Here is a 27,128-nt window from a genome sequence, read left to right as displayed (position 1 = left end):
ATCCCCATTGTACAGATGAGGAAACTGAGGCAGGCTCAGAGATGAAATAACTTGGCCGGGTCAGTTACGGAGTATGAAGACAAAAGCTGTGTGTAGTCCGGACCTTGGGTGAAGTATGGGTCTTTTAGCAAGCTGGTGGTGTTAATAAGTCACACGCACCTGCCCCAGCTCAGACCCCTGCTCCCAATCCAGAGGTTCTAGATTGGCAAGGGTGATATAGAGAAATGCAGAAATCCTGCAACAGAGATCAAACTCTAGAAAAACGAAGGCAGAAGAACTGAGACTGCCAGAGGGAAACCCTGGCCTCCCACCTGTCCCAGCCTGAGCCCAACAGGCAGTGGTGGAGGGCGGGTGCCAACAACTTGCAGCCAGCCTGGGTACCAGAGGCCCTGGAGTCCTCCTCCACTTAACCAGGTGCTCACTCCCTCAGTGCCAGGCAGAGGGGCAGTTCTGATGCGAGGAAACTAACTCTCACTCCAGGTCCCAGGAAGTCGAGACCCAGGCCTCCAGCCTTCTCCCACTGCAGGGGTGGGACTTCCTGTTTCTGAGGCTGTTTCTTTGCCTGGTTCAGCACAATAAGGCTGGTAGCTTTCCACTGGGCTCAGCAGTGTCTAGACCTGGTGTGGGCTAGCAGGGAAGTGCGTGTGTATTGCTGGGGAGGAATTCCCCAAGAATCCAAAATCAGGACAACAGTCAGCTCTCAAAGAAGCTGTGCTCCGTGTCCACCCCGAAAGTGCTGACCTTGTCTTCTTGAGTGGGGGATGATAGGAGGGCACCTTTTTATAGGACGGAAGGGTCCTAACAGAATGTGACATAGCCACCCTCCTCCCTCTGCCCTGGGAAAGCAGGAGACAGGTTAAAAACAGAAGCGCGACCATTTCTTTATTAAATTATACAAAAAGGGGAGGAGAGGGGGGCAGCTGTGGGGCTTGGTCCCAACCCTGGCCCCACCCCGGCCTGGCGCTGTCTGAGAGAAGGGGATCTGAAGGAGACCCAGGGATCAGGCAGGGTAGGGATGGGCAGGACAGAAAGGTAGGATGCAGAGGTTCCGAAGGAGAAGCTATCGGAGGAGGGGAGCGAGTGAGGGAGGAAGAGAGAAAGAGGGAAAGGGGGCAATTGGGGACCAGCTGGGGAGCTCAGATGGAACAGATCAGAAGGTGGAACAATGGCAGAGTGAGGATGGAAGGGCAGTGTCTGGAGAGGTGGACATGAGAAGGCTGGGGAGGAAGAGAGGGGTAGCTCTGATGCAGGGCCCAGAGCAAGGAGTCAGGTGAAGAGTGGCTGGACTGGACTGTTCCTGCCCCCATCCCCAGGCCTTGAGGGGCCTCCTTCTCCAGCCCATTGGCAGGGGGCTCATGCCGATGCCCCATTTTCTGTCTTCTGCCGCTTGGGATCAGCTTCATCCTGTGGAGAGGGAAAGAGCTGGTAAATGGGAGAGGGACTTCCCCCTGTCCCTGCCCTGTTCCAGCACCCGCCCATGCACCACAGGGTTCTGGATCCAAATCCAAAGGGCTCCCAGCCCCTGCTGCATCCCTGACAGCCCCTCAGGCCCCACAACCCAGCCCAAACCTCCTCTTCAGCAGCTCTCTTCAGCGCGGGCCCCTCGTCGTCATCATCTTCTTCTTCCTCATCTGAGGAGCCAGAAATGGGTCATTGGGGAGGCAGGGAGCCCCAGCAGGCCCCAGTGGTCGCCCTCAGCCCTATGTCAGTTCTTCAAGCCCACCCTCACTCTGTTCCTTGCCCCTCCCCACCTTCCTCTTCTCCTTCATCCTCTTCCTCTCCGTCCTCAGCGGTTTCCTCTTCTTCCTCCTCGGCTCCATTCTCCTCCTCCTTTGGGGACCAGAAGAGAGGGCAGTGTCAGGCTGGCTGTTTGCCTCCCACACCATCACCACCAGCGGCCAGGGGCACTGGGAGGGCCAGAAGAGTGGGGCAAGGAGGATGGGAGGAGTCAGAGGAAAGACAGAACCCAGCTTCTCAGGAGGGGGAATGGTGGGCAGGGGTGGTCACAACCCCCAACCCTGACCCTTAGCACCTCCACCACTTCTTTCTTTCGCTCTTTCCGGCTCGCCTTCTCCTCCACCTTCTCTTTCTTCTCCTTCAGGTCCTGCAAGAGAGAAAGAGGTCACCTTTCCCTCACCAGGAATCATCTGCAGCCCTGAAGTCCCTCTAGCCGTGGTTCTCCCTCTGCCGTGAGCTGAGAGGAGAGGGTGAAATAGAGAAGGTAGTCACAGCAGTCTAGAGTCAGAACAGAGGTCGCAGGGTCCTTAAGGCCACGACAGGGCTGAGATCAGACACTTTCTCCCCCAAGTCTCAGAGAAGACGGAAAGCGATGAGGAAAGAGAACTAGGTGGCCAAGGTAACTGCTCACCATCCCCATCAAGTTCTCCCAAACCTCACTGGCTGAAGAGTTCAGCTCAGCAAAGCAAATCCCCTCCATCTGCTCACAGCCCTGATGCCCCACCCCCTCCCACTGCCTGCCCATCTCTGCCTTTTGTCTACCCCTAGGGCCTTCTCCTGGTACTCTTTCCTGGGCATCCCTCCCAGCTTCCCCCCAGCTACCAAAGCCTTTGTTTCCCTGTCTGTGTGTCTGTCCCCAGAATCCTCAGGCCCCTCCTTGGGCAAACACCACAGGAATAGGGAGAGCACTCTAGCCCAATTCCTGACACCCCTTCTCACTTTTTCCCACTCCCCCTCTGGGAGGAAAAAAAAAAAAAGTTCAAGTAGTTTCCACCTCCCTAAGGCCTGGGGAGTGTGCACGGTGTGGTAGAAGGGTGGAAATAACCACTTCCAGGGGATGTAGGTCAAGTAGGATAAAAGAAACATGGGAGAATGTGGGACATGGAGAGGAAATGAGACAAGTTCTGTGTCTGGGGTGGGACAGGAATACTGATGGGGAAGGTACCTGTCTACCCCTGCACTGCCCCTCTTCTTCACCCCAAGATCTTAGCAGGCACACCCTGTCTTTTTCTGATGTGGCAGAGGGAGATGCTCCTGAGAGTCCCCCTTCTCTAGACACACCTGCCCTTCCAATTTTGATTCATCCTCTTCCCACCCCACCCTTGGCAGGCCCTGAACGAGTGTCTCCTTATGATCAGATCTGGCATTGGTGTGCAAGTCTGTGTATCTGATCCATGTGGATGGAAGATTTCTGTGTGAGTAGATCACCCCGGGAGGGTGTGTCCTTTCTGGAACTGAACTGGGATAGGAGGGGGTATGGGCTGGTGTCAATGGTTGGCCTGGAGGGACACTCGATTCCCTTCTCCCTTTCTGGGAAGGGAGAATGCGTGACCCTCTCACTCCAGCTAGGTTTCTTCATGTCACTTGGCTGTCCTCATTTCTTTGCCACATGGTCGGTATGGCATTTCTTTCTTTTTTTTTTTTTTAATTTATTTTTGATGGGCGAGAGAGACATTGATTTGTTGTTCCACTTATTTATGCATTCATTGGTTGATTCTTGGATGTGTCCCGACCAGGGATCAAACCCACACCTTGGCACGACGCTCTAACCAACTGGGCTCCCCGGCCAGGGCAGTATGGTACTTCTACGACCTGGTGGACTTGCTCCTCCATCCTGGGCCTGGAGGGCCGGGGCTCATGAGCTTCTCTCTGGGCCCTAGCACCAAGTCTGTGTCGCCCTGGCCTGAGTTTCCCATCTGGGCTTAAGGGGGGAGGGACATTACCAGAGACCAAAGTCCAAGGGGCCGGGCCCTCTCCTCCCTGTTCTGTCCTTCTGGTCACTGTCCTTCCATGATCCCCTTTCCAGGAGGGTATGACCCAGGCCTTGTGCTAAGCAGCCCTCTGGCCCATTTACTCAACACAGGCACACACCGACACAGGCTGACACCAATTCACACACACACAGCTTCTTCAGAGGAGCACCCAGGCAACTCAGAGACACATGGCCCGGTGTTTGGGTCTTCTGGCACACTCTTGAGACAGACAGCATCAGAGCACAGCGGAGTCCTGGGCACTCACAGAACAGCAACATGGCTCCAGGTCTCCACATGCACACATGTAACTGACACAGGCAGTCCCACACACTTGCTGAATTTCAGACATACAAAGACACCTACTCAATGAAGTCACGTGCCACCACACCTTGCCAGATCTCGCACATAGCCCCTCTCTTCCACTGCCTTTAACCCCACTGGTCCCCTCCTTTTCACTGCACAGGCCATCAGGAGGCCTCTGTGACCTCCTCAGCCACCCTCCACTCCCAAGGTCGGGCTCCCAGCCCCCAAGCCCTGGCCGAATTAATTTCCCAAAGCAATACTCGGCAAGTTCCCTGGAGAAATTAAAGGCTGGAAGAGAGGCAGGGGCGAACGGATGGGCCAGGGAAGGGAGCTGACGAGAGCAAGGACGGCTCCATGCACGGCGGTGTAATGCAGAGCAGAGGCTTTTCCGAAGGCTATTCCTATCCCGCTTCTGATTTTTAGGGACTCAAGATTCTTTAAGTGGGGGGGGGGGGGGGGGGGGAGGCTGAAAAGGTGCTACGGAGAGGAAAGATAGCTGAAGGCCATGGGTAAGGGAGAGGATAGAGGCGGAAAGAACGGAGGGAAATGAGAAAATAGAGGCAGTGGCTGTCCAAGGAGAGAAGCAAGCAGCAGGCGGGCCTCGAGGGGAGGGGCCGAGAGGAGCAGCCTCCAGGGAGAGTCCTGTTTACACAGGCGAGTCTCACACCACTTAGCCCAGGAAAGGTGAAGTCAGATTGACGATCTGATGGGGGAACCGGGCGACGGCGCGCGGGGAGAGGGGCGTGAGGAAGGGGGCAGGTCAAGTGCGCCGCGCAGAGCTCAGACGGGAAGCTGGCCGGGGCCAAGGCGTGCGGGCCAGGCCCGGAGAGGGGTGGAGACGGCGCCTGGGCCCGAGCGGGGCCGGGAGCGGCGCCGGGGAAGCTAGAGGGCGCTGGCGGGCGGCACGCCGAACCGGGCAGGCAGCGCCAGGCTGGGGAGCGGGGGGAGGGCGGAGAAGGGTCTGCCGGGATCCGGCGCCAGGGCAGCGTGGGGCCGTCGGGGGCGGCCAGGGGCGCAGGGCCGCGCGGAGTCCGGGGGGTCGCGCGGGTCCGGGTGGCGGCCGTCCCCGCCCGTACCTTGGCGCTCAACTCGGCCGCTGCCTCCACGCTCTTCTCCGACATGGTGCCGGGGCCGGGGCTGGCGGGGAGCCGGGGTCCCGGGGTCGGGACGGAGGGGCACTGGACGGCGGAAGGTGGCCGCGGCCGGAACCTGGCGCGGTGGCGGCGGCGGCGGCGACAGCGGCAGCGGCGGCCGCTCAGCAAGCTGGGTCTCTGGAAGAGGCGGCAGAGGCGCGCGGGGTGGGGCGGAGGTGGGTCTGGAGCGGAGACCCGCAGGGCTGCGGCCGTCCGGAGGGCGGGCGGAAGGGCGGTGCGGGCGGTGGCTGGCGCGCTCCGGCCGCGGTCGCTGGGTCCTCGCCGCCCCCGCACCAGCAGAGCTGCCACCGACCAGCCGCTGCCGCCCCCGGGCAGGGAAACCGCTTATAAAGGCGGCGCTGCCCGACGGGAGGGGCTTCCCAGGGGTGGGGCCGGCGGGAGCGGGGAGGAGAGGAGCCGGGAGGAGGATGAAAGCGGAGGTTGGAGAGGTGGGGATAGGAGGATGAAAGCGAGGGGAGGGTGAGCGCGAGAGGCGGGAGGAAGGACGAGACGGGAGGGGGGAATGGAGGGACTGACGGGCTCGGAGAAAGGCGCGGGGCGCGGAGGTGGGAAGGGGTGGGGTTCCTGCGGGGAGGGACCTCCGAATCTCGACCGTGACGGTGGAGTCAATCTTTTGGGGGCGGACTGGAGGGATGGCCAGAACCCTACTGACATCCCCCCCAAAAACACACACACACACAAAAAAAAAAAAAAAAAAAAAAAAAAAACCCTGAGATTTTGCCAAGGGATGGTGTGGGGAGCAGAGGGAAAGCTGGGCAGGTATTTGAGAAACTAAAAGCTTCAAGAGGAGGAAGAGGGTGGGGACCACTTCCACCCCGCGCTGGCTTTCCCCTGGCCTCGGCCATCTCTCTGCGTGGCCTTGAGCGGCTACGGGAGCAGCAAGGGCAGCTCACCTCTGCCAGCCCGAGGCTGACTTTCGGGACCCTTACCGGGTTCTTCCCACCCTGGCTCCTCCTCGTGCTCTGAGCGGGTCAGAGGCCCCCAGTTTCCTTTCCTCTCTCCTATCTCACTTCCCTTTCCTTCGCCTGGTCCTTCTATTCCTCTTCATTCCTCTGTACCCAGACCCCTCTCTCCCAACCATTCACATCTCACCCCTCTCTCATGCTCTGTCACCGCTGTTCTGCTTCCCATTTGCCCTCTTCTACCCCCCCCCCATCCCTGACCTCTTTCCCCTTCCCAGGCACCACTGTTCTTGTCTCGTCTGAGTCTGTCTCCTGGCCCTATATCCTTAGGTTTTCCTCAATTCCTCTTCATGCCCTCATTTTCCCTTTCTTTCCATTTCTCTTTCCTCCGCTGCCATCTTCCCCAGCTCTTCGGAATTGTTTGCCTCCGTTGCAATGTTTGCCTCCGTTGCAAGGGGTCCTGGTCTGGAGTCTCACCCTGTTCCACACAATCTCAGTCCCTGGTCCTCAGTTTCAATATCTTGGGGCCATTTTGAGAAGCTTAGGATTTCAGGAAGGGACAGGAGCTGGGGTGTGTATTAAAGGTCAGGAATTTAAATGGAGTGGAAGGTTAGGGTTTGGAAAAAGGTATCTTTGGTGTGTGCGCACTCCCATATTTGGTTATCATTATCATTACTCTTATTTTCTTAATAAAAAAATACACACTGATCATCATTTATTATTTGAGGGCTCAAACAAACCATCTTCTGGTCTGTTTCGCTTCCTGACTCTTCTATTTCTCAGTCTCCCTCTCCTCAAAAATCTTGGGAGCCCCACCCAGGTTTTTCCTTGCCGAACCCATCTCTCTCTGAGATCTTTCCATCTCTCAATCTGTTTCTCTGACTCATTTACTGATGTATTTAGCAATCTCTGACCCTCTCCATCTCTACTCTCTAGCTTCATTTTTCTCCTTTCCCCCCTCCTTTGCCCCCCCCCCCCCCCAGCCCCCCTTCTCCCCGGTCTCACTCCCTCCCCGTCTGTCTCTTTCCTCTCCCTCCCACCCTCCTCCTTCCTCTACCCACTTCGCCACCTCCCAGCCCCGCCTGCTGTCTCGGACACCCTGCTGGGCTCTTACCCTGTTGCCCTGGTAACCGCCCCCACTCCGGTCACCTCCACTCCCCTCCCCCTTCCAATCCCCGCCACCAACAACCTCCATCCACCTTCCTCCTATTTTTCCTGAGAGCCAATAGAAACCCTGTTGCCAGGTGGAATGCTCATTTGAATCAGCCAATCCAGGAGCCCGACTGCTTGCCCTGCCTTATATGGGGATTTGAGGAGGGCCACTCCCCCCACACCAGACCCACAGGGGACCAGCCCCTCCACTGCCCTTTCTGCCTGCTCTGGAAAGAGCCTGGGACCCTCTTTCTCACTCTTCTGTTAGGGCCTGGCCTCCCATCTCTCTAACTAGGACCACCGGGGTTAGTGTGGGCAGTGAGCGGGTCTGTGGGCTGGGCCTCTGGGCCGGGGGTGGGAATGAGGTGTGATTAAGGAATGGGAGGCGGAGGGAGCCGGGAATTTTGCCCAGGGAGGGGTGTCTGGGAGCGGAGGCAGCTGCAGTGGAAAATTCCAGGGAGATGGAGAGGCAGAGAATGGGAGTCCTGCCCCAGGGCCCAAGGGAATGCCTTGAGAATCTGAGTTTGGACGCTAGGGACCACAGGAAAAAGGCCCAGGAAGCTGGAGGCCTGGATCCAAATCCCTTCCTGAATGGAAAAAGCATCCTTTAGCCTTCCCTGTCTGGTTGGACAACAGACTAGTCTCCTGAAGTCTTGGCTGCAAAATCAAGCAGCTAGAAGTGAGATGGGGTGAATATGGATTGGTTGGGTTGCTGAAAGCCAACCCCCATATCCTTGAGGCTGGGCCAAGGACCTAGGATTTGGTCTCCGGGGCCAAACAGTGTTAAATGATGCTAGCATGTTTGCTCCGTTCCAGAGAACTCTTTCTGAGGCCTCGTGGAGGGTTGTCTGTCCCTGGAGTTCTATTACTCCACAGTCCAGTTGAGAATTTTTCCCACTAGTTGAATGGGGAAACCGGTGCTGCTTACACATTTTCTGAAGGTGGGGAAAAGGAGGCCAGATGAGAACAAGGGAGGCATGAACCCAGGAAGCAGGAGGATTCTGTGAGTTCTGGCCCGACTTCCTAGAAATTTACCTCACTGTGTGTAAGGTGTTCAATTCTATCTATCTCATTCATACGTGAATTCTTCCCTCTCCAGCTTCCTGTTTGGTTGGCATTTTGTTTTTGTTTTCGTTTGCCTATTTTTCAGATCGGTTAAGTACTAAGGAAGATCTAGTTATTCAAGGCATTGGAGGATAGAAACCTGAAGAGTTGGACCTCCCCTCTCCTTTTTTATTTTTAAAAAATATTTTTTATTAATTATTTACAGAGAGGAAGGGAGAAGGATAGAGAGCCAGAAACATTGATGAAAGAGAAACATCGATCAGCTGCCTCCTGCACACCTCCCACTGGGGATGCACCCGCAACCAAGATACATGCCCTCGACCAGAATCGAACCCGGGACCCCTCAGTCCGCAGGCCGACGCTCTAGCCACTGAGCCAAACCGGTTAGGGCCCTCACTGTACCTTTTTATCCCCACTCCCAATAACCTCACTTTCTATTCCTCTTTTTCCTTTGCTTTTTTTTTTTAATTAAAAAAACAAAAGTCAGTGGGAAGTTGAGATGAGTTACTAGAGAGAGACCTAAACCAGCTTAACTTTTATCCTGGTTTTGAGTATGTTGCCCCCAGGAGCATTACTTGAAGAAATCATCTTCCCGCCCAGCCAGTGGCTCAGTGGTTGAACTAGTTAGGGCACATGCTCGGGTTGTGGACTCGATCCCCAGTAGGGAGTGTGCAGAAGGCAGCTGATCGATGATGTTTCTCATCCATGTTTCTATCTTTCTATCCCTCTCCTTCTCTCTCTCTCTCTAAAATCAATAAAATAAACAATTTTTTTTAAAAAAGGATAGGTAGCCTTGGCCAGTTTGGCTCAGTGGCTAGAGCGTCGGCCTGTGGACTGGAGGGTCCTGGGTTCGATTCTGGTCAAGGGCACATGCCCGGGTTTTGGGCTCAATCCCTAGTGCAGGAAGCAGCTGATCGATGATTCTCTCTCATCATTGATGTTTCTATCTCTCTCTCCCTCTCTGAAATCAATAAAAACATTAAAAATAACTATATTATTAAAAATAAATAAATAAGGATACATTTCACTTTATAAAGCTATCTTGAGTACTTTTCTTTCCAAGCTAACTCCTGCCTCTGTTCTGGGGCTCAACATCACTTGCTGACTTTTAATTAATTAGGATTTTCAATCAATTGTAAGAATTTTTGTATCTTCAGCACATACTTGCCTATCTGGCATATTGTAGAAGCTCAAAAATGTTTCCTGAAATGCATCAACTGTCTTCCTACCTAAAATACAGACTGTTTAATTTCTCTCTATAAAACCCTTTGATAGTCCTAGCCAGTTTGGCTCAGTGGATAGAGCTTCGGACTGAAGGGTCGAAGGTTGATTCCTGTTCCTCTGTTGCAGGCTTTGGCCCTGGTCTGGGCTCCTGTGGGAGGCAACCAATGGATGTGTCTCACATCAATGTTTCTCTCTGTCTCTCCTCTCCCATCCACTCTCTCTGAAAATCAATGGAAAAATATCCATTAACAAACAACAATAACAAAACAAACAAACAAAAAACTATCAGATAAAGTCCTGGAGCAAACAGAGACCTTCAAGATCTGGTCCCTTTAAGGGTATAAGCTCTGTAACCTCATCTCTCACCACTGTTCCCTCAAATGTTTTGCTTCAGCGCCCCTGCCCCCCCCTTTTTTTTTTACTCCTGATAGTTCTTCCCAAATGAAGCATACCTCTGTGCCTTTGCATTGGTCACATCTTTTTTTTTTTAAAAAACATATTTTATTGATTTTTTACAGAGAGGAAGGGAGAGAGATAGTTAGATACATCGATCAGCTGCCTCCTGGGGATGTGCCCATAACCAAGGTACATGCCCTTGACCAGAATCAAACCTGGGACCCCCCAGTCTGCAGGCAAACGCTCTATCCACTGAGCCAAACCAGTTAGGGCACATCTTCTGCCTGGAATGCTCTCTTGGCTCCATTCCCAAAGTCACTCACTCCCTCTTTTGAACCAGTTTTGCTCCTTTTATATACATCTTTCAAAGGGTATAGGGAATCAAATATATGGTGATGAAAGGGAGATTTGACTTTGGGTGGTGAATAAACAATGCAATATACAGATTATGATGTATTGTAGAATTGTACACTTGACTAATGTCACCTCAATAAATTTAATAAGATTTTTAAAAATAAATCTTTCTATTGCAGACTTCCTCACTGGATAATAATTAATTCCATGTTGGCCAGAGACCCTTCAGTCCATGGGCCTACACTGAAGGGTTGAGATCTTGGGCAGAGATCATGTCTTGTCTTTTTATCCCCAGCACCTATCACTATGCCTGGCACATAGTAGGAGCTCAATAAATATTTTTTGACATGAACCACCAAACAGGTGACACAAAAATGAATCCTTAATGCCCATGTTAATCACAAGATGCCCTGCTTCCTTCAGGATGTATTCCTGAAATGATCAAAGAACAATAGGAAGTTCTTAAGACTTAAAACTCCAATGCAATGCAAACCTAACTGGTTTGGCTCAGTGGATAGAGTGTAGGCCCTGGGTTCAACTCTTTTCTAGGACAAGGTCAAGGACACATACCTTGGTTGCAGGCGGTGGGGGGTGGGTAAGCACGGAGGCAACCAATGTGTCTCTCTCATATCATGTTTCTCTTTGTCTCTTTCCCTCCCTTTCACTCCCTCTAAAAAATCAATGGAAAAATATCCTCGGGTGAGGATTAACTAAAAAAATAAATAAAATTATTTTAAAAACCAAAAAATCCAATGCTAATACCAACCATTAACATTAGCATATCTATCCCTGATGGTCTAACAGCTAACAACTTATGGTCCAACTAGGTATGAAATTGACTTATTCCTGTTGTCCACATCTCCTGCTTTAGGTGGCTAGCTTTTAAAGGTGAGACTGTCCAGGGAGCCACATGGTCAGGATCTTCCAACCAGACACAATTTTAATAGACTATTCTCAAATCATTGTCTGTATATATTCAGTACAATGCAGCAAGCAGACCAGTCATTTATTTATTTATTTTTTTTTAAATATATATTTTATTGATTTTTTACAGAGAGGAAGGGAGAGGGATAGAGAGCTAGAAACATCGATCAGCTGCCTCCCGCACACCCCCCACTGGGGATGTGCCCGCAACCAAGGCACATGCCCTTGACCGGAACCAAACCCGGGACCCCTCAGTCCGCAGGCCGACGCTCTATCCACTGAGCCAAACCGGTTTCGGCCAGTCATTTATTTTTCATCCAGTTGCCCACATCAAAAAACCTTGGGAGTCCTTCTTGATTTCTCTCCCTCACACTGCATCCATCTATCAGCAAATTTCGTTAGTTCCATCTTCAAAATATATCTAGAACATGACACTTCTCATCACCTCCATTTTTTCTAACCTAGTCAAAGCCACCATCATGTCTCATCTGGATTAAGACAGCAGCATGTGAATAGGTCTTTCTATTGCTGGCTGTTGTCCTCCAACAGTCTATCCTCCATATAATAGCCACATTGATCCTTTTTGTAGGTCTTACAAACTTCCACATGATCTGGCTTCTTCCTTTCTTTGTGACCTTGTCTCTTACTGCTCTTCCCTATTCCACATCAGTCTAGGCACATTGGCTTCTTTGTTGAACACACTAAGCATACTTCTGCCTCTGGGCCTTTGCACTTACTATTTCATCTGCCTAGAAAGTTCTCACCTCAGCTAGCCCTCCTCTTGTTTAGGTCTCTACTTAATTATCATCTTATATGTGACTAGAGGCCCGATGCACAAAGATCGTGCAAGAATGAGCCTTCCTTCCCCTGGCTGCCGGCACTGCCTTCGCTCTAGCCGGAGCCACCTTTCCGCCTTCCCATGCTGCCCAGAGGCCCTGAGCGGCTGGGGTGATGCAAAACGCCTGTGTCATCACCATGGCGACGACACAAGTGTCCTGCCCTGCCCCTGGATACTCAGCGCCTGCATATGCAAATTAACCCGCCATCTTTGTTGGGTTAGTTTGCATACTCACTCCTGATTGGCTGGTGGGCGTTGCGAAGGTACGGTCAATTAGCATGTTACTCTTTTATTAGTGTAGATGCCTTCCCTAGTCACTCTAAAAAGCCACCACTACCTCCCAGTTGTTTGTCTGTTCCTCTGTCCCCCTTCTATTACTACTATATCTCAGAACCAGGAACAGTACCTGACACACAGTAGGTATTCAACAAATATTTGTTGAGTGAATGTGGATATAAAAACAAACTGAAAAGCTGATTTTTAAAAAATGCTCCTGAGTCACTTTTCAATCTCATTCTAACCTGGTGTCTGCTGTACAACTCCCTCTACCTGGGGCACCTTAGTGCTAATTTTCAGGGTTCATCTTCCTCCCCCAATGCAAATGCATACATACATAAACACATACACTCAGTTACACCCATTCATTTGGCCCAGGCAGGAAATCCAGTCTCCCCTACTCCCACTTCATTCCTCATCCTCACTCTATTCCAAATCCAACTGCCCTGGGATTGCTCCAGGTGCATGACCTTGCATCTAAAAAGGCCCCTTTCTGGCCAAGCTCTACTCTCACAAGGACTTCCTGACTTTGTTTCTATCAGATAGAGAAGTGAATATAGGAACTACTTTATTTCTCTTCCATCTTTATCCTCCTTGTGTTAAGCCTCACCCCTGGCAGGGTTCACTCTTCCTCATACATCTTACTATCTACAAGACACTCCAGTGACAGAGGGATTTCTGTTCCTCAGAGTTCATTGGACAGAGATGGAAGGAAGGAAGGAAGGAAGGAAGGAAGGAAGGAAGGAAGGAAGGAAGGGAGGGAGGAAGGGATGGATTGTGGGAGGAAATAGAAGTGAAGGCGATGGAGGACTGGTTGTGGAGGACAGAAAGATTCTTGTAAAATTACATCCCTTTAATTCTTGGAATAGATGGCTGCCTAAATAGTATGTCTCTGGGAACACTGAAAATGAGCTCTTGCATCTCCTCCTTCATCCCCATCTGTTCAAGGATTTCTGTTAACCTGAGACAAAACCCAGGTTTGGAGCTTTGTCTCATAGAAGCTAAATTGTAATTTGTAAAACAGCATTTGGGATCTGCTGCAGGGGCACTTGCATGGTGGGATGTCAAGAGATAGAGCATCTGGAAGAGAAATGTAAATGTAAAATATTTTACTAAGTCTCTTCCCCAGAAATATCAATGAAAACAAATTTTCTTTTATTGTGTCTTTGTCTTTCTTTGGCTTTGCCAGTCAGCCTGCTTCTAAATTATCTGTCTCTGTACCCTCTGTCTTCACTATTGTTTTTTCCTCTTTAACGATGATCAAGTCCAAAGAAACCTGAGAAGCCCTGCCCCCAGTACCTCCTCCTGCGTCACCATGGACCCCTTCCCCTTCCTCCCCCGGGGAAATATTGGGAACCAGTCTTTCTGATTGTCAGGCTCCACATAGCACTCAGATGGCTGGCAGCCAGAGTAAAGAACCAGGGAGAGCTAGAATTTGGATAAATCTGGTCTAAAGTCCACCGTAGACAGTCCAAATTCCCTGGCACCCAGGGGGATGGGCCTTTCTCTCCAGTTGGGCCAGATTTTATGCAAGACATTTACTATGTCAAAGTATCAGTCTTTGGCCTCGGAGTCAGGTCTCCAGAGTCTGTTTCCAGCTCCACCCCAGGGTGATTCTGGTGAATGAAGCTTCTCCCAATCTTCAGACCCTTGACCTAGCTACCTGACTAGAGACAAGATCAGTGCAGGGCTGGGAGCTCTTGAGGACACAGGGATTAGGGAACAGGAAGGGGAGGTTGGGACTGAACTAAATGATTTCGGAACCAGAGCCTTTCCCCAGTCAGACCCTCACGGCAGGGTTCAGTGAGCGGTTGGGGAACCTCGCCAAATCCAGTTCCCTGGGGGAGGTCGTTCCAGCCTGACCGAAGGGCGCCATCTGGCGGCCGAGTCCCTCCCACACCTGGACTCTGCCCCGCCCGAGCGCTCCGAGCCAGAGCGGGCCGGACCGGGGCGGACTGTCCCCGCCTCCTCGCGTCACTCAGCGGCCCCGCCTCTGTCCGACAGCGCCTCCTCCTGAACGGGCCCCCAGCGCTTCCCCTGCGGAATCGCCGCCCTTCCTGCCTCTAGGGCTGAACGCCTCTCCGGTAGAAAATCGGCTCCAGGCTCCCCCAGGGGTCCGCCCGTCTGGTCCTCTACGGGGAGCGTGCCTTCCCCCCGTTACCCCCCGTGGGAATCTGCCCCTTGTCCTCTTCCTTCGCCTGAGCGAACGTGCCGCCCCGCCCCAGCCCCATCCTCGGCGAGTAATGAATCCTCTGCTCCCCCCCCCAGACCCTTACAAGGAGCCTCCTCCTGTCGGCAGAACCCAAGCCCAGGCTGCCAATCAGCTCCCATCACCCTTTGTCCCCAGAGGACCCCGCGCCCTGCCCCCCGCGCCCTGCCCCCCCGGGAGCGGCCCTGGCCTCCTCTCCACGCCCGCCGGCGGGCGGGGCTCCGCGGGCCGCCCCGGGGTGGGCGTCCCCGTCGTGACGTCACTTCCGTCCGGGCCTGGCCGGGGTTCGGGTTCCGTGGGCCGCGGGAGGTACGGAGGTGGCAGCTGTGGGAGGCGGCGGCGCGGGAGGCCGAGGAGCTCGAGCCCGGACCGATCTTGCGTCCGGGGCCGCCAGCCCTGATCCTGCAGCGCACGGGAGGCGAGACCGGCCGGATGGGCCGCTGAGCCCGAGGCGGGGACCGGTGAGGCTCGGAGGGAGCGGGGCTGCAGGGGCTGCGAGCCTGGGATGCGGGGAGGGGAGAGTCAGGCCCGCCTCTCCTGCTTTGCCCGGCGGAGAGGTCGGGCCAGGGGGGTCCTCTGACAGTTCGGTGGGGACTACGAGGCCCCCCGGGGGAGGCCGGGCAGCGTCTGGGTGGAAGGAGGGGGCGGGGTGGTTGGGGGTCTTCCTGGGGCGTAGGGCCGGCACTTGGGATTCGCATCCGGAACAGTGGCGTCAGGGAGGGGGGATGCTTCTGTCCCGGGCTTTGGGGAGAGGGTGGCTATGAGTGGGAGAGGCAGAAAACTGAGGCTTGGAAAATTTTCCATGGCCCTCCCTGCGAGAGGTTTGAAGAGCTCTTCTCTGCCTGGAGGGTGGTGGTGAACACCTGGCGGAGGGTCTCACTGGCCTTTCGGGTGGGGCGGTCAGCTCCAGTATTTGGAAGGGACAGTGAGTGCTGGGAGAGTCCCTACCCTGAGCGGGTGTGCAAAGCCTGGCTGCCTCCAAGTATCTCATCTTTACAGTGTGGAGCCCCCTGGAGCTAAAATCAGGATGTTCCGCTTCATGAGGGATGTGGAGCCTGAGGATCCCATGTTCCTGATGTGAGTCTTCCCTCCCCCTCACGCTCTAGGTACTCATCCCACTCCACTTCAGGTGTCTGAGGAGTCCCTACAGACATGTGGGTTCCCATTGTGTGCGCTGGCTGCATACTGAGCTCCAGCTCCAACTTAGAGGGGAAGCAGACGTCTGTGCCACTGTTCCCTAGGACCCGTTTCTTTGTGGGGGGGGGGAGGGGGCGGTGGACTGCTTGGCCCTTCTGCCATCCATACTGGATACTCACTCCACAGGGACCCCTTTGCTATTCACCGTCAGCATATGAACCGAATGCTGTCAGGTGGCTTTGGATACAGCCCCTTCCTCAGCATTACAGATGGCAACATGCCAGGGACCAGGCCTGCCAGCCGCAGGATGCAGGTAATGATGCTGCAGTGTACCTGAGACCCAGAGAAAGGTTGGAGGGTGGTTAGTAAAGTGCCTGATGTTTCTTGCACGACAGCCAGTTTAGCAAAGTGGGATCATGTAGGAGTAGGGGGAAGGAGTCTGGAAGAAGGGCGTAGTGATACCCTTCTGAGAGGAGGGTGGAAAACAAGCCGAGGCCTGGGCTAGGTTTGGGATTGCGGTGAGGTAGGTTGTGGTCGCTCATGTCTGTTCTTCCTGTGTTCCTGTAGGCCGGGGCTGTCTCCCCCTTTGGGATGCTGGGAATGGTGAGTTCTATCTCCTTGTGTCCTTCCACCGCAGATACACTCTATACACTTAGATATTACTTCCAAGTGTGCCTCTCTAGAATAGCCTTACGGGTAACCCTAGAAACTTTTTATATTGTTCTCAAAGCTCTGGGCCTGCTGTGTGCTATGCGTCCGTGAGGTAAAGACGCTAATATTGACTTTTGTCCTTGTAGGAGCCATACGCATTAGGGAAATGTACTTGTCTAGGAAAGTTTGTTCTTTTCAGGAGGGAGGTGCAGGTGAAGGGCCCACTAGACGTGGTTTTTAGAAGATTATATGTACGAGTTCATGCCCACCACCTTTACAGGTGAGAGTCCGTTGACTTTGGCATACTTAAGAGAGTCAGGAAAAGGGAAATTGGATCAGAACAGCCTTAGAGGCTGAGGAGGAGGGCTGCAGTATACAGGAAGAGAAACAGGTGCATGAAGAACGGCAAAGAGCAGTTGCTAGGTGTGAAGGAAGAAGAGAACGGGATGGTGAGTTATCTCTGAGCTCATTCTGCTTTCCATCTCTCTGCTGCAGTCGGGTGGCTTCATGGACATGTTTGGGATGATGAACGACATGATCGGAAACATGGTGAGACTCCTGTTTCATCCTTGGCACCACCTTGAGTCCTCAGAGGAGTGGGGAAGAGTGATAGAGAAGGGGTCAAGCTGGGTAAAGAAACTGAACCCGGAGAGCACTGGGTTCCGGTGTCTGCTCTCATGCCTGAGTGCCAAGCAGCAGCAGCACTCTTATGAAATATGCAGTTAAGGCTCAATCTCTTAAAGTCCTTCTTTTTTTTTAAAATATGTTCATATTGATTTTAGAGAGAGAGGAAGGGAGAGGGAAAGGGAGATAGAAACATCAATTGGCTGCCTCCTGCACATCCCCACTGGGGATCAAGCCTGCAACCTGGGCATGTGTCCTACCTGGGAATCCAACTGGCGACCTCTTGGTTCATGGGTCAATGCTCAACCGTTGAGCCACACTGGCCAGGCGGAACTTTTTTGTTGCTGCACTCAGAGGAATTTGGGGGTAATGATGAGTCCTGACATTTTCTTATTTTCACATTTTGTGAGGAAGATATGAGCAAGAACAGGCAGCCAAGGGTGGGAGCCTGTCTCCAGAGCCCCTCCCCTTCAGTCCCACTGGACCCTTTCCTTCTCAGGAACACATGACTGCTGGAGGCAACTGCCAGACCTTCTCATCCTCCACAGTCATCTCCTACTCCAACACGGGTGACGGTGCCCCCAAGGTCTACCAGGAGACGTCAGAGATGCGCTCGGCACCAGGCGGGGTGAGTTGGAGAGCTTTTCCTCTCAGAGGAGGCAGGATTTGAATGGCAGCCACAGAAACCCTGCCTTCTTTTTTCAAGATTGAGTTGTGGGTGGTTTGTCTGTCCCGCGTTGGCATGGCCTGGGCTTTGGAAGGGGCAGCTCAATGTGCCGTGTTCTGCCTCCTCCCAGATCCGGGAGACTCGGAGGACTGTGCGGGACTCGGACAGTGGACTAGAGCAGATGTCCATTGGACATCACATCCGAGATCGGGCTCACATCCTCCAGCGCTCCCGAAACCACCGCACAGGGGACCAGGAAGAGCGGCAGGACTACATCAACCTGGATGAAAGTGAGCCTTCCTTGCTGCTCACCACCTTTCCACCTTCTCTTCCAGTAGCCCCTAGTCCAGATTCTGTGAACTAGGAGATACCAGCTTTTTCTCCCTACACCCATAGATATTTTTGGGGGCAAAATATGGTGAGCCCCATATTCCTTTTATTTATTTAACATTTTTATTGATCTCAGAGAGGACAGGAGAGAGATAATGATAGAAACATCAATGATGAGAGAGAATCATCCATCGGCTGCCTCCTACATGCTTCCCATTGGGGAGCGAGCCTGCAACTCGGGCATGTGCCCTGACTGGGAATTGAACCGTGACCTCCTGGTTCATAGGTTGATGCTCAACCACTGAGTCACACCTGCCGGGTGATGGTGAGCCTCATATTCTTACCTCACTTGGAGCCTTGTCAGCTTTGGGGCTGAGTCAGGTCACCAGGGAGGGGCAAACTCTGTCACCCAAGTGAGAGATTGATAGTAATCTACCCTCTCCATCTGGAACCATTTTTGTTTTTTTTATTTCTCTTTTTTTTAAATCAACAAATATTTATCAGGTACTTATTGTGTGCTTGGGACTCTGCTCCTTAAGTAAATAATTATCCCATTCCTGATTTCCTTCTCCAGTGGTCATGCCTTAGGCCTGCTAGTGGCTTCTAGGAACCACATTGAACCAAAAATTGCTAAATAAATTTGCCCTCCCCCACACATCCCCATACCCCTACTCTCAGCCTTCACGGCAGTTTCAGTCCTAGAAGCCTATGGCTCACCCTTGCATCTCCCTCCGGAAGCCAGGCTGTCCACAGATGGTGTCTGGTCTCTGTCCTCTTCAGGTGAGGCCGCAGCATTTGATGATGAATGGCGGAGAGAGACCTCCCGATTCCGGCAGCAGCGCCCTCTGGAATTTCGAAGACATGAGGCTTCAGGGGGTGGAGGCCGAAGGACCGAGGGGGCTCCCCGCCTGGCCATACAGGCACCTGAGGACTCCCCCTCCCGACAGTCCCGCCGCTATGACTGGTGAGGGCCCTGGGCCCTCGGCCTCTCTTGTAAGTATTTGAGGGGGAGGAATTGTAAGATGCCAAGCACAGGAGGGAGGTTGGGGAGTGTACCTATGCACATTACTCTGCTCAGGCAGAAACAGTCCAGGTGCCTAGCAAATACTGCCTTTGATAGAAGTTTTAGTTGCTACAGAAAGAACTCTCACCCGAATAGGGATTAAACCCCAACTCCTGGCTTTTATCATTTGTCTTCTTTTTGACTTATACTCATCTCTCTCCCCCTCTAGGTACAGGCTGAGAGGCTGACAAATCATCCCCCGATATAACTTTTTCCTCTCCAACTCCCACTCCCACTTTAATATTAAATTAACAGGCAAGCTGGCCCCCCACTCTCCCTGGAGTCTCAGGGAGAACCTTTCACTGCCCCCTTTATCTACATTTTCCTTCTTTAATTCCCTTCCCACAGTGACTCCACATCTCCTGTATCCACTAACTTGATTTTTCATTTGGCTGCTCCATCTTTGAACCTCCTCACCTTCCCCATTCTACCCCTGCCATACATTGAAGGCTTTTGTGGGGAGCTCTGGGTTTAGGGGCCTCCTCCCTCCCTCAGCTACCTTGGATCTTTGCCCACCTCCTTCTCAGATCCCCTGCTGCAGGGGTCATAGCCCTCATTCAGGGCTGTGTGTGGAGAGAGAGGTCTGGTTCTCAACCCCTCTCCCTTCCCACCTCCTACCCATCACAAAAATCTTCCCTGTGTCCTCTACCTTTATTTTTTGTTTGTGCAACTTGTAACTAGGTGTTTAAGGAATAAAGGAGAATGGGGAAAAAAACCAAGTGGCATTCTGGCTTTACTTTTAATCTTTTCCCTGTTCAATTTCAACCCTCTTGTCTCCTCCTCGTCATCTCCTTTCTTCTGTCTTCATGTGTGGCCTTCATAACTCAAGTTCAATCCCAGTGCCTCAGTGGTAATGACATTGGGACTGGCAGAGGAGAAGCAGCAATGGGACTCAGCTGGGCTGGATGAAATGTAAGCAGCTGTCTTCCCTTGCTTTTGCTGTAACTTCATTTGTCAGGGGGAATGTAGGGCATATCTCATAGGTGCCTGAGGAATTTGCTGCCCCTTGTCCCTCCGGCACAGTCTCTCCCATGGACTGTGGGTGGGAACACTAGTGGTACAGAGCAGGAAGGAGTCCAAATAACCCTACGCAGGCCTTCAAGTGGGAGGAACTCTGGGGTCAGCAACATTCCACCCAACATTCTTCAAACCCTCCACTGCCAGTTGTAAGAATTTGAGCCCAGTGAAGGAGACCAGAGGGGAAAACTAACCTGGAACCTGAGCGGTACTGGAAGGGCATGAAGTGCTCGAATTTCTCAAGACATTCACTCTTGCTTGACCTGGCTCAGGCAAATGGGTCACTCTGTTTCTCTTGGGAACCTATTAATGATGACAGATGCTTTTATGAGTCTGATGATGGTTTCCTCTAATTAAAGAAATCTTCAGTTCTTTCCAGTTGGTAAACAAAGGCAAAACATCCATCAACAACCACCCAAAATTCAAGGCTCTGAGTCCTCTCAACAAAGAGAGGCTTTAATGGGTAAATAGGTTCAAGAGGATTTGTCTAGTTGCTCAGTGAGCAGAGAGATGATGTTGAGCTCAACAACCAAACACTGGCTTTGTAGTCCAAGGCAGGTGTTAAGTCTTATTAAATAGGGTTGGTGAAGAGGCATGACCAGGGTCAAGGGAACCAATTCAATGACTAGAAGAATCCAAGAATGCTCAGTTGGTTGAGTGTCATCCTGTGCACTGAAAGGTCACTGGTTTGATTCCTGGTCAGGGCACATGCCCAGGTTGTGGGTTTGGTCCCAGTTGGGGTACATACAGGAGGCAACTGATCTATCTGTTTCTCACATCGATGTTTCTGTTTCTCTCTCGCTCTCTCTCTGGGTCTCTGTCTCTGTCTCTCTCCCTCTCCTTTTGATGTTTCTCTCCCTCCCTTTCCCTTTCTCTTTAGAAATTAATAAAAACAAAAACAAAAAACCCCACACCAGAACCCAAGAATTCCAGAGGTTAAACAGGTATAGCTAATCCAGCCTCCACCTGGGTGCTGAGTTACGGTTGATGGAACTCAGTGTCCACAGCCCTCAGCTTCAAGGGTAATCTGCTCTGTCCAGATAGACACATACTTACTTCCTCTAGCAGGGGGAGCAGCCTTGCCAGTCTCCTGAGGAGGCAGCCCATGAAAAAGCACTGGAGTTACTGAAGGAGCCCAGAGGCTGGGTCTTCAGCTCAGCTCTGCCACCAACCTAGCCATGTGGTCTTGGGCAGATCATGCACTTCTCTGGACCTCAGCTGTGTGGTTCCTTCTAGCTACAAAACCTTAGGCTACAGTAGTGCCCAATCTCATCCTGGATTTCTGTTCCAGTACCCACACATGGGTGTAGTTCGAGTGGGGGCTGTAGCAGGGCAAGGGTTGTTCTTATTGCCATCTAGGTGAGTCACAAGCTCTCCCATTTGGGTTCTGGCTTTCAGGCACATGAACTAATTTTCACCCCTGCTCCCTGCTCTTGGGTGAGGTCTTCCCTTCAACCCAACACTTACTCCGCAGGCCTGTGACTCTAGTTCCCAGCAGTGATATATTCCAGCCCTTACCTACAACTCTGGGGAAGGTTCTTCATCTCAATATCCGTTTCCTGTTTCGTAAAATGGGCCTTCCTTGGCACTGGTGACGTGGTGATGGGGATAGTACGGAGAAAGCTTTGACACAGTGCGTGGGATAGAAATGAGTGATTATTCTCCCCAATTACTCTGTCTCAGTCTGGCTCCTTCAGTGCTCTCTCTGGTCCTCATCCTTCATCCCATCCACAGGGCTCCTAAAATACTTCTAGACACAACCGAACTTCCATCTTACTGGCCTTGAATCAGCCTCAAGCCCTCCCTTCTCCCAGCTACCAGCTATCATCTTTCACCTTTTCATCGCTCAGTTCACAGACCAACAAGTAGAAACAAATGTTTTGGGCCATTCTGATCCCGCCCTACTTACAGTTTGAGATTTTCCCCCTCCTGTGCTAACAAAGGGCTTCGGGTTCTAGTAACACCTTTTGCCCAATGACGCCTCCTCAGTCCCGAGTTACATAAACAGGCTACCCAGAGAACGAGGGCTGGTCTCCTAGCCCACATGTTCCAGGCCATTTAACTTTATATACCTATCCTGCCCTTAAGCTCCCAGTCCTGGGAATGAGGCTGAAGGAGCAACAAGAGTCAAGGGTTCCTTCTCTCAGGCCATTCCAGTTGGGCTAGGAACAAGAAAAAGGTAGCCTTCCCCTTTCTCTCCCTTAGACATCACTGGGGGGCTTCAGACAGGAGAGGCGGGAGCCAGGTGAAGCCACACTAGAGGAGGAGAGATGACGACAGGGACATTTGGGCAGAGGAGGTGCTGAAAGATAAGAGAAGCAACCAAGGAGGGCACTCGGAGAAAAGACTTTGTAGAGCTGTAGGCTCCACAAGGAGCCTCCCAACTTGCCTCCATCCCAGAGGAGAACCTGTGGGGGACACGGAGCTGGAATGGCTGGAGGGAGGATCACCTAAAGGGGTTGGGATGCAGAAGGCTGGCAGAGCTGCTAGAGAAGGTGAGCCTAAAGTCCCCCTGGGGTGCTGATAGCTCTGAGCCTTCCCAGACTCAATGTCTACCTTAAATGGATTTCCAGGGACCAGGAGGAGCAGTGGTGCGTACTGCTCTGGGCCCAGGTCCTTGTCCCTGAGGTGAGGTCAGAATTCCTTGCCCTTTCTCTGCCCTTTATGATTCTTCTCATCATCCCTGAAGACCTTATCTTTTGGAGAATAGGGTGCTGCCCCAGCATCCATCCCATCCTCTTCATCTAGACTGTCACCAGCCAACTGAAGAACTTAAAGGTTCTGGACAATTATCCCCAAGATGTCAGTGTTCTTCATCCAGGATGTCAGCCCTATGTCTGTGGGGTCTGAGGCAAAGGACATTTGGATACAGGAAGCTGGAGGAGGGGAGAGAAGGGGGCATGGGAAAGGGTTAGAGATGTGGGACTGAGTCTCTAAAAGAGGGAGCAGAAATACCTTGGAAAAGTCAAAGTGACACACGTGGAAAATGGTTTGATGAAAGTAAGCAAAGCTAGGCTCTTAGAAAACTACTGGTGGGATCTGGGTGGGGGGTGGGTTCCCAATTCACAGAGAATGTGGCAGGGAAGGACAGAAACTGATTCCCAATACAGATAGCCCTTGATTTAAGCAAACTAAGTATATAACATAATTTCAGAGTTGAAAGAGACCTTAGAGATCACCTCTATGTTCCCAAATGTGGCAGCAGGTCAGAATTACCATCCCAGCCTACTAAAGCAGAATCTTGAAGTTGGAGAGGATTCCAGGGTAGCTTAGCAACAATTAAAGATATCCAAACCCCAGCTATTTTACTGTGGAACAGAGGTGACTTGTTGAACATCATACAGCTATCTAGTAGCACTGCAAGAGCCGGGACTCAAAACCCAGATTGACACAAATGATACTAATATGCTGTACAGAATGATTCACAATGGGGCCTCCTTTAAATGAAAAGTTCCTCAGTAATTTAAATTTTAAAAAAATTTTTATATTAAAATTTACCCAACAGCATAGTATTTAAAACGATGGATTGCCAGTAGCCTAGTACTTTGTTTTTTTAATCTTGTATTTGTATTTGCATACAGTAAAGCTGCTGTGTGTACAGTTTCTGAGTTTAAACACATAATAGATTTGGGTAAACCAACACAATCAGGATCAAAACAGTTCCATTACCCCCAAACCCTCTCCTGCTCTTTGTAGTCACAACCTTCCTCCAATCCTAACCCTTGGCAACCACTGATTTGTTCTCCATTGCTAGAGTTTTGCCTTTCCAGAATGTCATATGATGAAGTCATATAGTATGTAACCTTTTGAGAGTGGCTCTTTCACCTGGCTTTATTTAGCCCTTAGATTCACTCATGATGTTGTATGTATTAATAGTTCAATCCTTTTTATTGCTGAGCTGTATTCTACTGGTTATTGTCTGTTTATCCATTCACCAGTTTTTGGCAATTATGAAAAAGAGTTGCTATAAACATTCCTATACACGTTTTTGTGTGAACATATTTGTTTCTTTAGAATGAAATGGAGTGGGATTGCTAGGTCATATGGTAAGTGTATATTTAACTTTAAAAGAAAATGCTGAACTGTTTTCCTGAGTAGCTGCGCCATTTTGTATTCCTACCAGCAAAGCAAGAGTTCCAGTTGCTTTGCCTCCTTGCAAGCAGTTGGTATTGTCAAGTACTTTATTTCACCCATTCTATTGGGTGTGTAGGTACTTATTCTAATAGATATCACATCATGATTTTAATTTGTATTTCCCTGATGACTAATGATGTTGAGCATCTTTTCATGTGCTTATTTGCCATCATTACAGTCTCGTTAATAAACTGTCTAAGTCAGCCATTTTTCAAAATTGGCTTGTTTATTTTCTTACTATTGAGTTTTTAGGGTTCTTTATATATTCTGGTTAGCTCTTTGTTAGATAGGGATTTACAAGTATTTTTCCCTATTTTGTAGCTTCTCTTTTCCTGACTTTTTTTCCCCCCAAGCAAAAGTTCTGAATTTTAATGAAGTCCAAATTACCACTTTTTTCTCTTATGAATAACATTTTTGGTGTGGCATCTAAGAACACTGCTAATTCCAGAAACTAAGATTTTCTCCTATGTTATCTTCTAAAAGGTTTATAACTGTGTATTTTATATTTACATCTTTCTCTCCTTGGTGAGTTTTGGTAGCTTGTGGCTTTCAAGAAGTTGATCCATCTCATCTAAGTCACTGAATTTATGTTTGTCATATTCCCTTTACTTTTTAATTTTTAAAAAATATTTTTATTGATTTTAGAGAGTAAGGGAGAGGGAGAGAAACATCAATGATGAGAGAATCATTGATTGGCTGCCTCCTGCACGCTCTCTACTGGCCATATGCCCTTGACGAGAATCGAACCCGAGACCCTTCAGTTCCGCGGGCTCTATCCACTGAGTCAAACCAGCTAGGGCTTATTAACTTTTTAATATTTGTGGGGTTTGTAGTGGTATCTCCTCTTTCATTCCTGATAATAATAATTTATGTCTTCTCTATTCTCTCTTTTGTTAGTATGGCTAGAGATTTATTAATTTTATTGATCATTTTAAATAATCAACTTTTGGTTTCATTGACTTTTTCTGTTTTTGTTTCCTATTTCACTAATTGCTGCTCTTGTTTTTCTTCTGCTTGCCTTGTGTTTATTTATCCAATTCTTTATATACCTTCTCAAGGTACAAATGTAGATTGTTGACTTCAGACTTTTCTTCTTCTCTAATATAGGCATTTGATACTATGATTTTTTCCCCTTAGTCACTGCTTTAGCTGCATCCAATATATTTTGGTATCCTGTATAATAAAAGGCTAGTATGCAAATTGTCCACTCGGAGTTCGATCACTCGCTATAATGTGCGCTGACCACCAGGGGGTGGTGTAGAACATGGCGGGCGACCAGCTGCGGTGGTGGTGGAGTGCTGAGGGAGCGAGGGAAGGAGGAGGTGGGGAGGCAGGGAACCTGATGGGCCCTGATATCAGGCCAAGCCTAGGGACCCTACCCTACCCTACCCAAATTTCATGCACTGGGCCTCTAGTTTTATATATTTTTTATTGTTAAGTTCATAATATTTTCTAATTTCTCTTTGATCTATAGGTTATTTAGAAATGTGTTTAGTTTCCAAATGTTTGGACCAGAGTTCCCTGCTAGCTTTCTGTTATTGATTTCTACTTATAATTCCACTAGTAGCCCGTTTGCACGAAGATTCGTGCAATAGACCTTCATTCACCTGGCTGCCTGCACCAGTTTTCTGCCGGCACCGGGGACCCAGGCCTTGGCTGTGGCCACCGCCTTCTTCCTTCTTTCAGGGTCGGGGCTTGGCCCCGGGCGGTGGCCTTGGGCTTGGCCGCACCCAGCGTCCCTGCTAAGGATCGCAGGAGCCGACCCCCAGTCGTTTCCTGCGATCAGTGCAGGCTCCCCGCTGGTGCCCAAGGCCGGGAAAGCCTCCGCCCCAGGCTTTCCCGGCCTTGGGCTCCGCCACACCCCAACGTCCCTGCAACAGTTTCCTGGTGGGCGTGGTTGGTGGGCGTGGCTTGGGCGTAGCGAAGGTGCGGTCAATTTGCATATTTGTCTATTATAAGGTAGGATTATGGTCAGAAAACATCCTTTATATGGCTTTAATTCTTTAAATTTGTTGAATTTTATGACACAGGACAGTATATCTCAGTAAATGTTCAACGCACACTTGAAAGTAAAAAGTGTATTCTTTTGTGTTGGGGGAGTGTTCTATAAATTTAAATTAGATCTTGATGGCTGATGGTATAATTCGGTTCTATATACTTCTGTATATTTGGTCATTTTCTGTTTACTTGTTCTTTTGATTACTGGGAAAAGAATTTTGAAATTTTCAATTACAATTGTAATTTGCCCATTTTTCCTTTGACATCTATCAGTTTTTGCACTATTTATTTAAAAAATATATATTTATTGATTTCAGAGAGGAAGGAAGAGGAAGAGAGAAGAAACATTAATGATGAAAGAGACTCATTGATTGGCTGCCTCCTACAGGAACCCTACTGAGGATTGAGCCTGCAACCCAGGCATGTCCCCTTACCAGTAATCAAACCTGTGACCTCTTGGTGCATGGGTCGATGCTCAACCACTGAGCCACACCAGCTAGGCTGAACTTTGTTTTTTTATTGAATTGAGAGGGAGAGTGAAACATTGATCTGTTGTTCCACTTATTTATGCATTTATTGGTTGCTTCTTGTATGTGCCCTGACTGGAGATCAAACCTGCAACGTTGGTGTGTCAGGACAACACTCTAACCAACTGACCTACACTATAAATTATGTACTCTAAAACAACAGGGCCACTAATCCTTTTTTAACCCACCTGTGTCATACTTAAAAATGGATTTTCAAGGGCAGCATAGTTGATTTTTAAAATTCATTTTGATAATTTATCTTTTAAGTGTTACATTTAGGCTATTTACATCTAATATTATTAATGTTTGCATTTATTTCTATAATTTTATTATTTGTTTCTGGTTGGTACATTGCTCATAGTTCCATTATCTCTACTTAAAAAAAATTTTTTTTTAACTGTTTCAGAGAAGAGAAAGGGAGAGACAGAAACATCAATGATGAGAGAATCATCGATCAGCTGTCTCCTGCACAC

The 27,128-nt window shown here is 50.4% G+C and overlaps 2 protein-coding genes across 2 annotated transcripts; one reads left to right on the top strand and one right to left on the bottom strand.

Annotated features, from left to right (window-relative positions):
* Positions 1–865: 865 nt before the first annotated feature.
* PTMS (parathymosin) lies at positions 866–5,480 on the bottom strand. Its single transcript, XM_079773903.1, has 5 exons — positions 5,090–5,480; positions 2,033–2,104; positions 1,752–1,830; positions 1,570–1,631; positions 866–1,404 (listed from the first exon to the last, which is right to left on the bottom strand). The coding sequence occupies exons 1-5, from the start codon at positions 5,132–5,134 to the stop codon at positions 1,354–1,356; spliced, it is 309 nt and encodes a 102-aa protein (XP_079630029.1). The 5' UTR covers positions 5,135–5,480; the 3' UTR covers positions 866–1,353.
* Positions 5,481–14,760: 9,280 nt separating this feature from the next.
* MLF2 (myeloid leukemia factor 2) lies at positions 14,761–25,709 on the top strand. The gene is made up of 9 exons (XM_079775573.1): positions 14,761–14,968; positions 15,507–15,584; positions 15,831–15,957; positions 16,212–16,247; positions 16,791–16,844; positions 17,419–17,547; positions 17,717–17,876; positions 18,697–18,909; positions 19,149–25,709. Exons 2-8 carry the CDS (start codon positions 15,535–15,537, stop codon positions 18,882–18,884), a joined length of 744 nt encoding a protein of 247 aa, XP_079631699.1. The 5' UTR covers positions 14,761–14,968; positions 15,507–15,534; the 3' UTR covers positions 18,885–18,909; positions 19,149–25,709.
* Positions 25,710–27,128: the final 1,419 nt, after the last annotated feature.

This window comes from Cnephaeus nilssonii, assembly GCF_951640355.1.
Source record: "Cnephaeus nilssonii genome assembly, chromosome: 6".
Taxonomy (NCBI): Eukaryota; Metazoa; Chordata; class Mammalia; order Chiroptera; family Vespertilionidae; genus Cnephaeus; species Cnephaeus nilssonii.
The sequence above is the reverse complement of the archived record's forward strand: the minus strand, read 5'-3'. Positions and strand labels throughout refer to the sequence as shown.

Bases quoted from the DNA above. Each gene is read 5' to 3' on its own strand.
- PTMS (XM_079773903.1), bottom strand. From the start codon at position 5,134: ATGTCGGAGAAGAGCGTGGAGGCAGCGGCCGAGTTGAGCGCCAAG. The intron at 2,105-5,089 runs GTACGGGCGGGG...TCTCTCTTGCAG, and splicing joins CGGCCGAGTTGAGCGCCAAG to GACCTGAAGGAGAAGAAAGA. The intron at 1,405-1,569 runs GTTTGGGCTGGG...CCCTCTCCACAG, and splicing joins AGAGAGCTGCTGAAGAGGAG to GATGAAGCTGATCCCAAGCG.
- MLF2 (XM_079775573.1), top strand. From the start codon at position 15,535: ATGTTCCGCTTCATGAGGGATGTGGAGCCTGAGGATCCCATGTTCCTG. The intron at 15,585-15,830 runs GTGAGTCTTCCC...CTCACTCCACAG, and splicing joins GAGGATCCCATGTTCCTGAT to GGACCCCTTTGCTATTCACC. The intron at 17,548-17,716 runs GTGAGTTGGAGA...GCCTCCTCCCAG, and splicing joins TGCGCTCGGCACCAGGCGGG to ATCCGGGAGACTCGGAGGAC.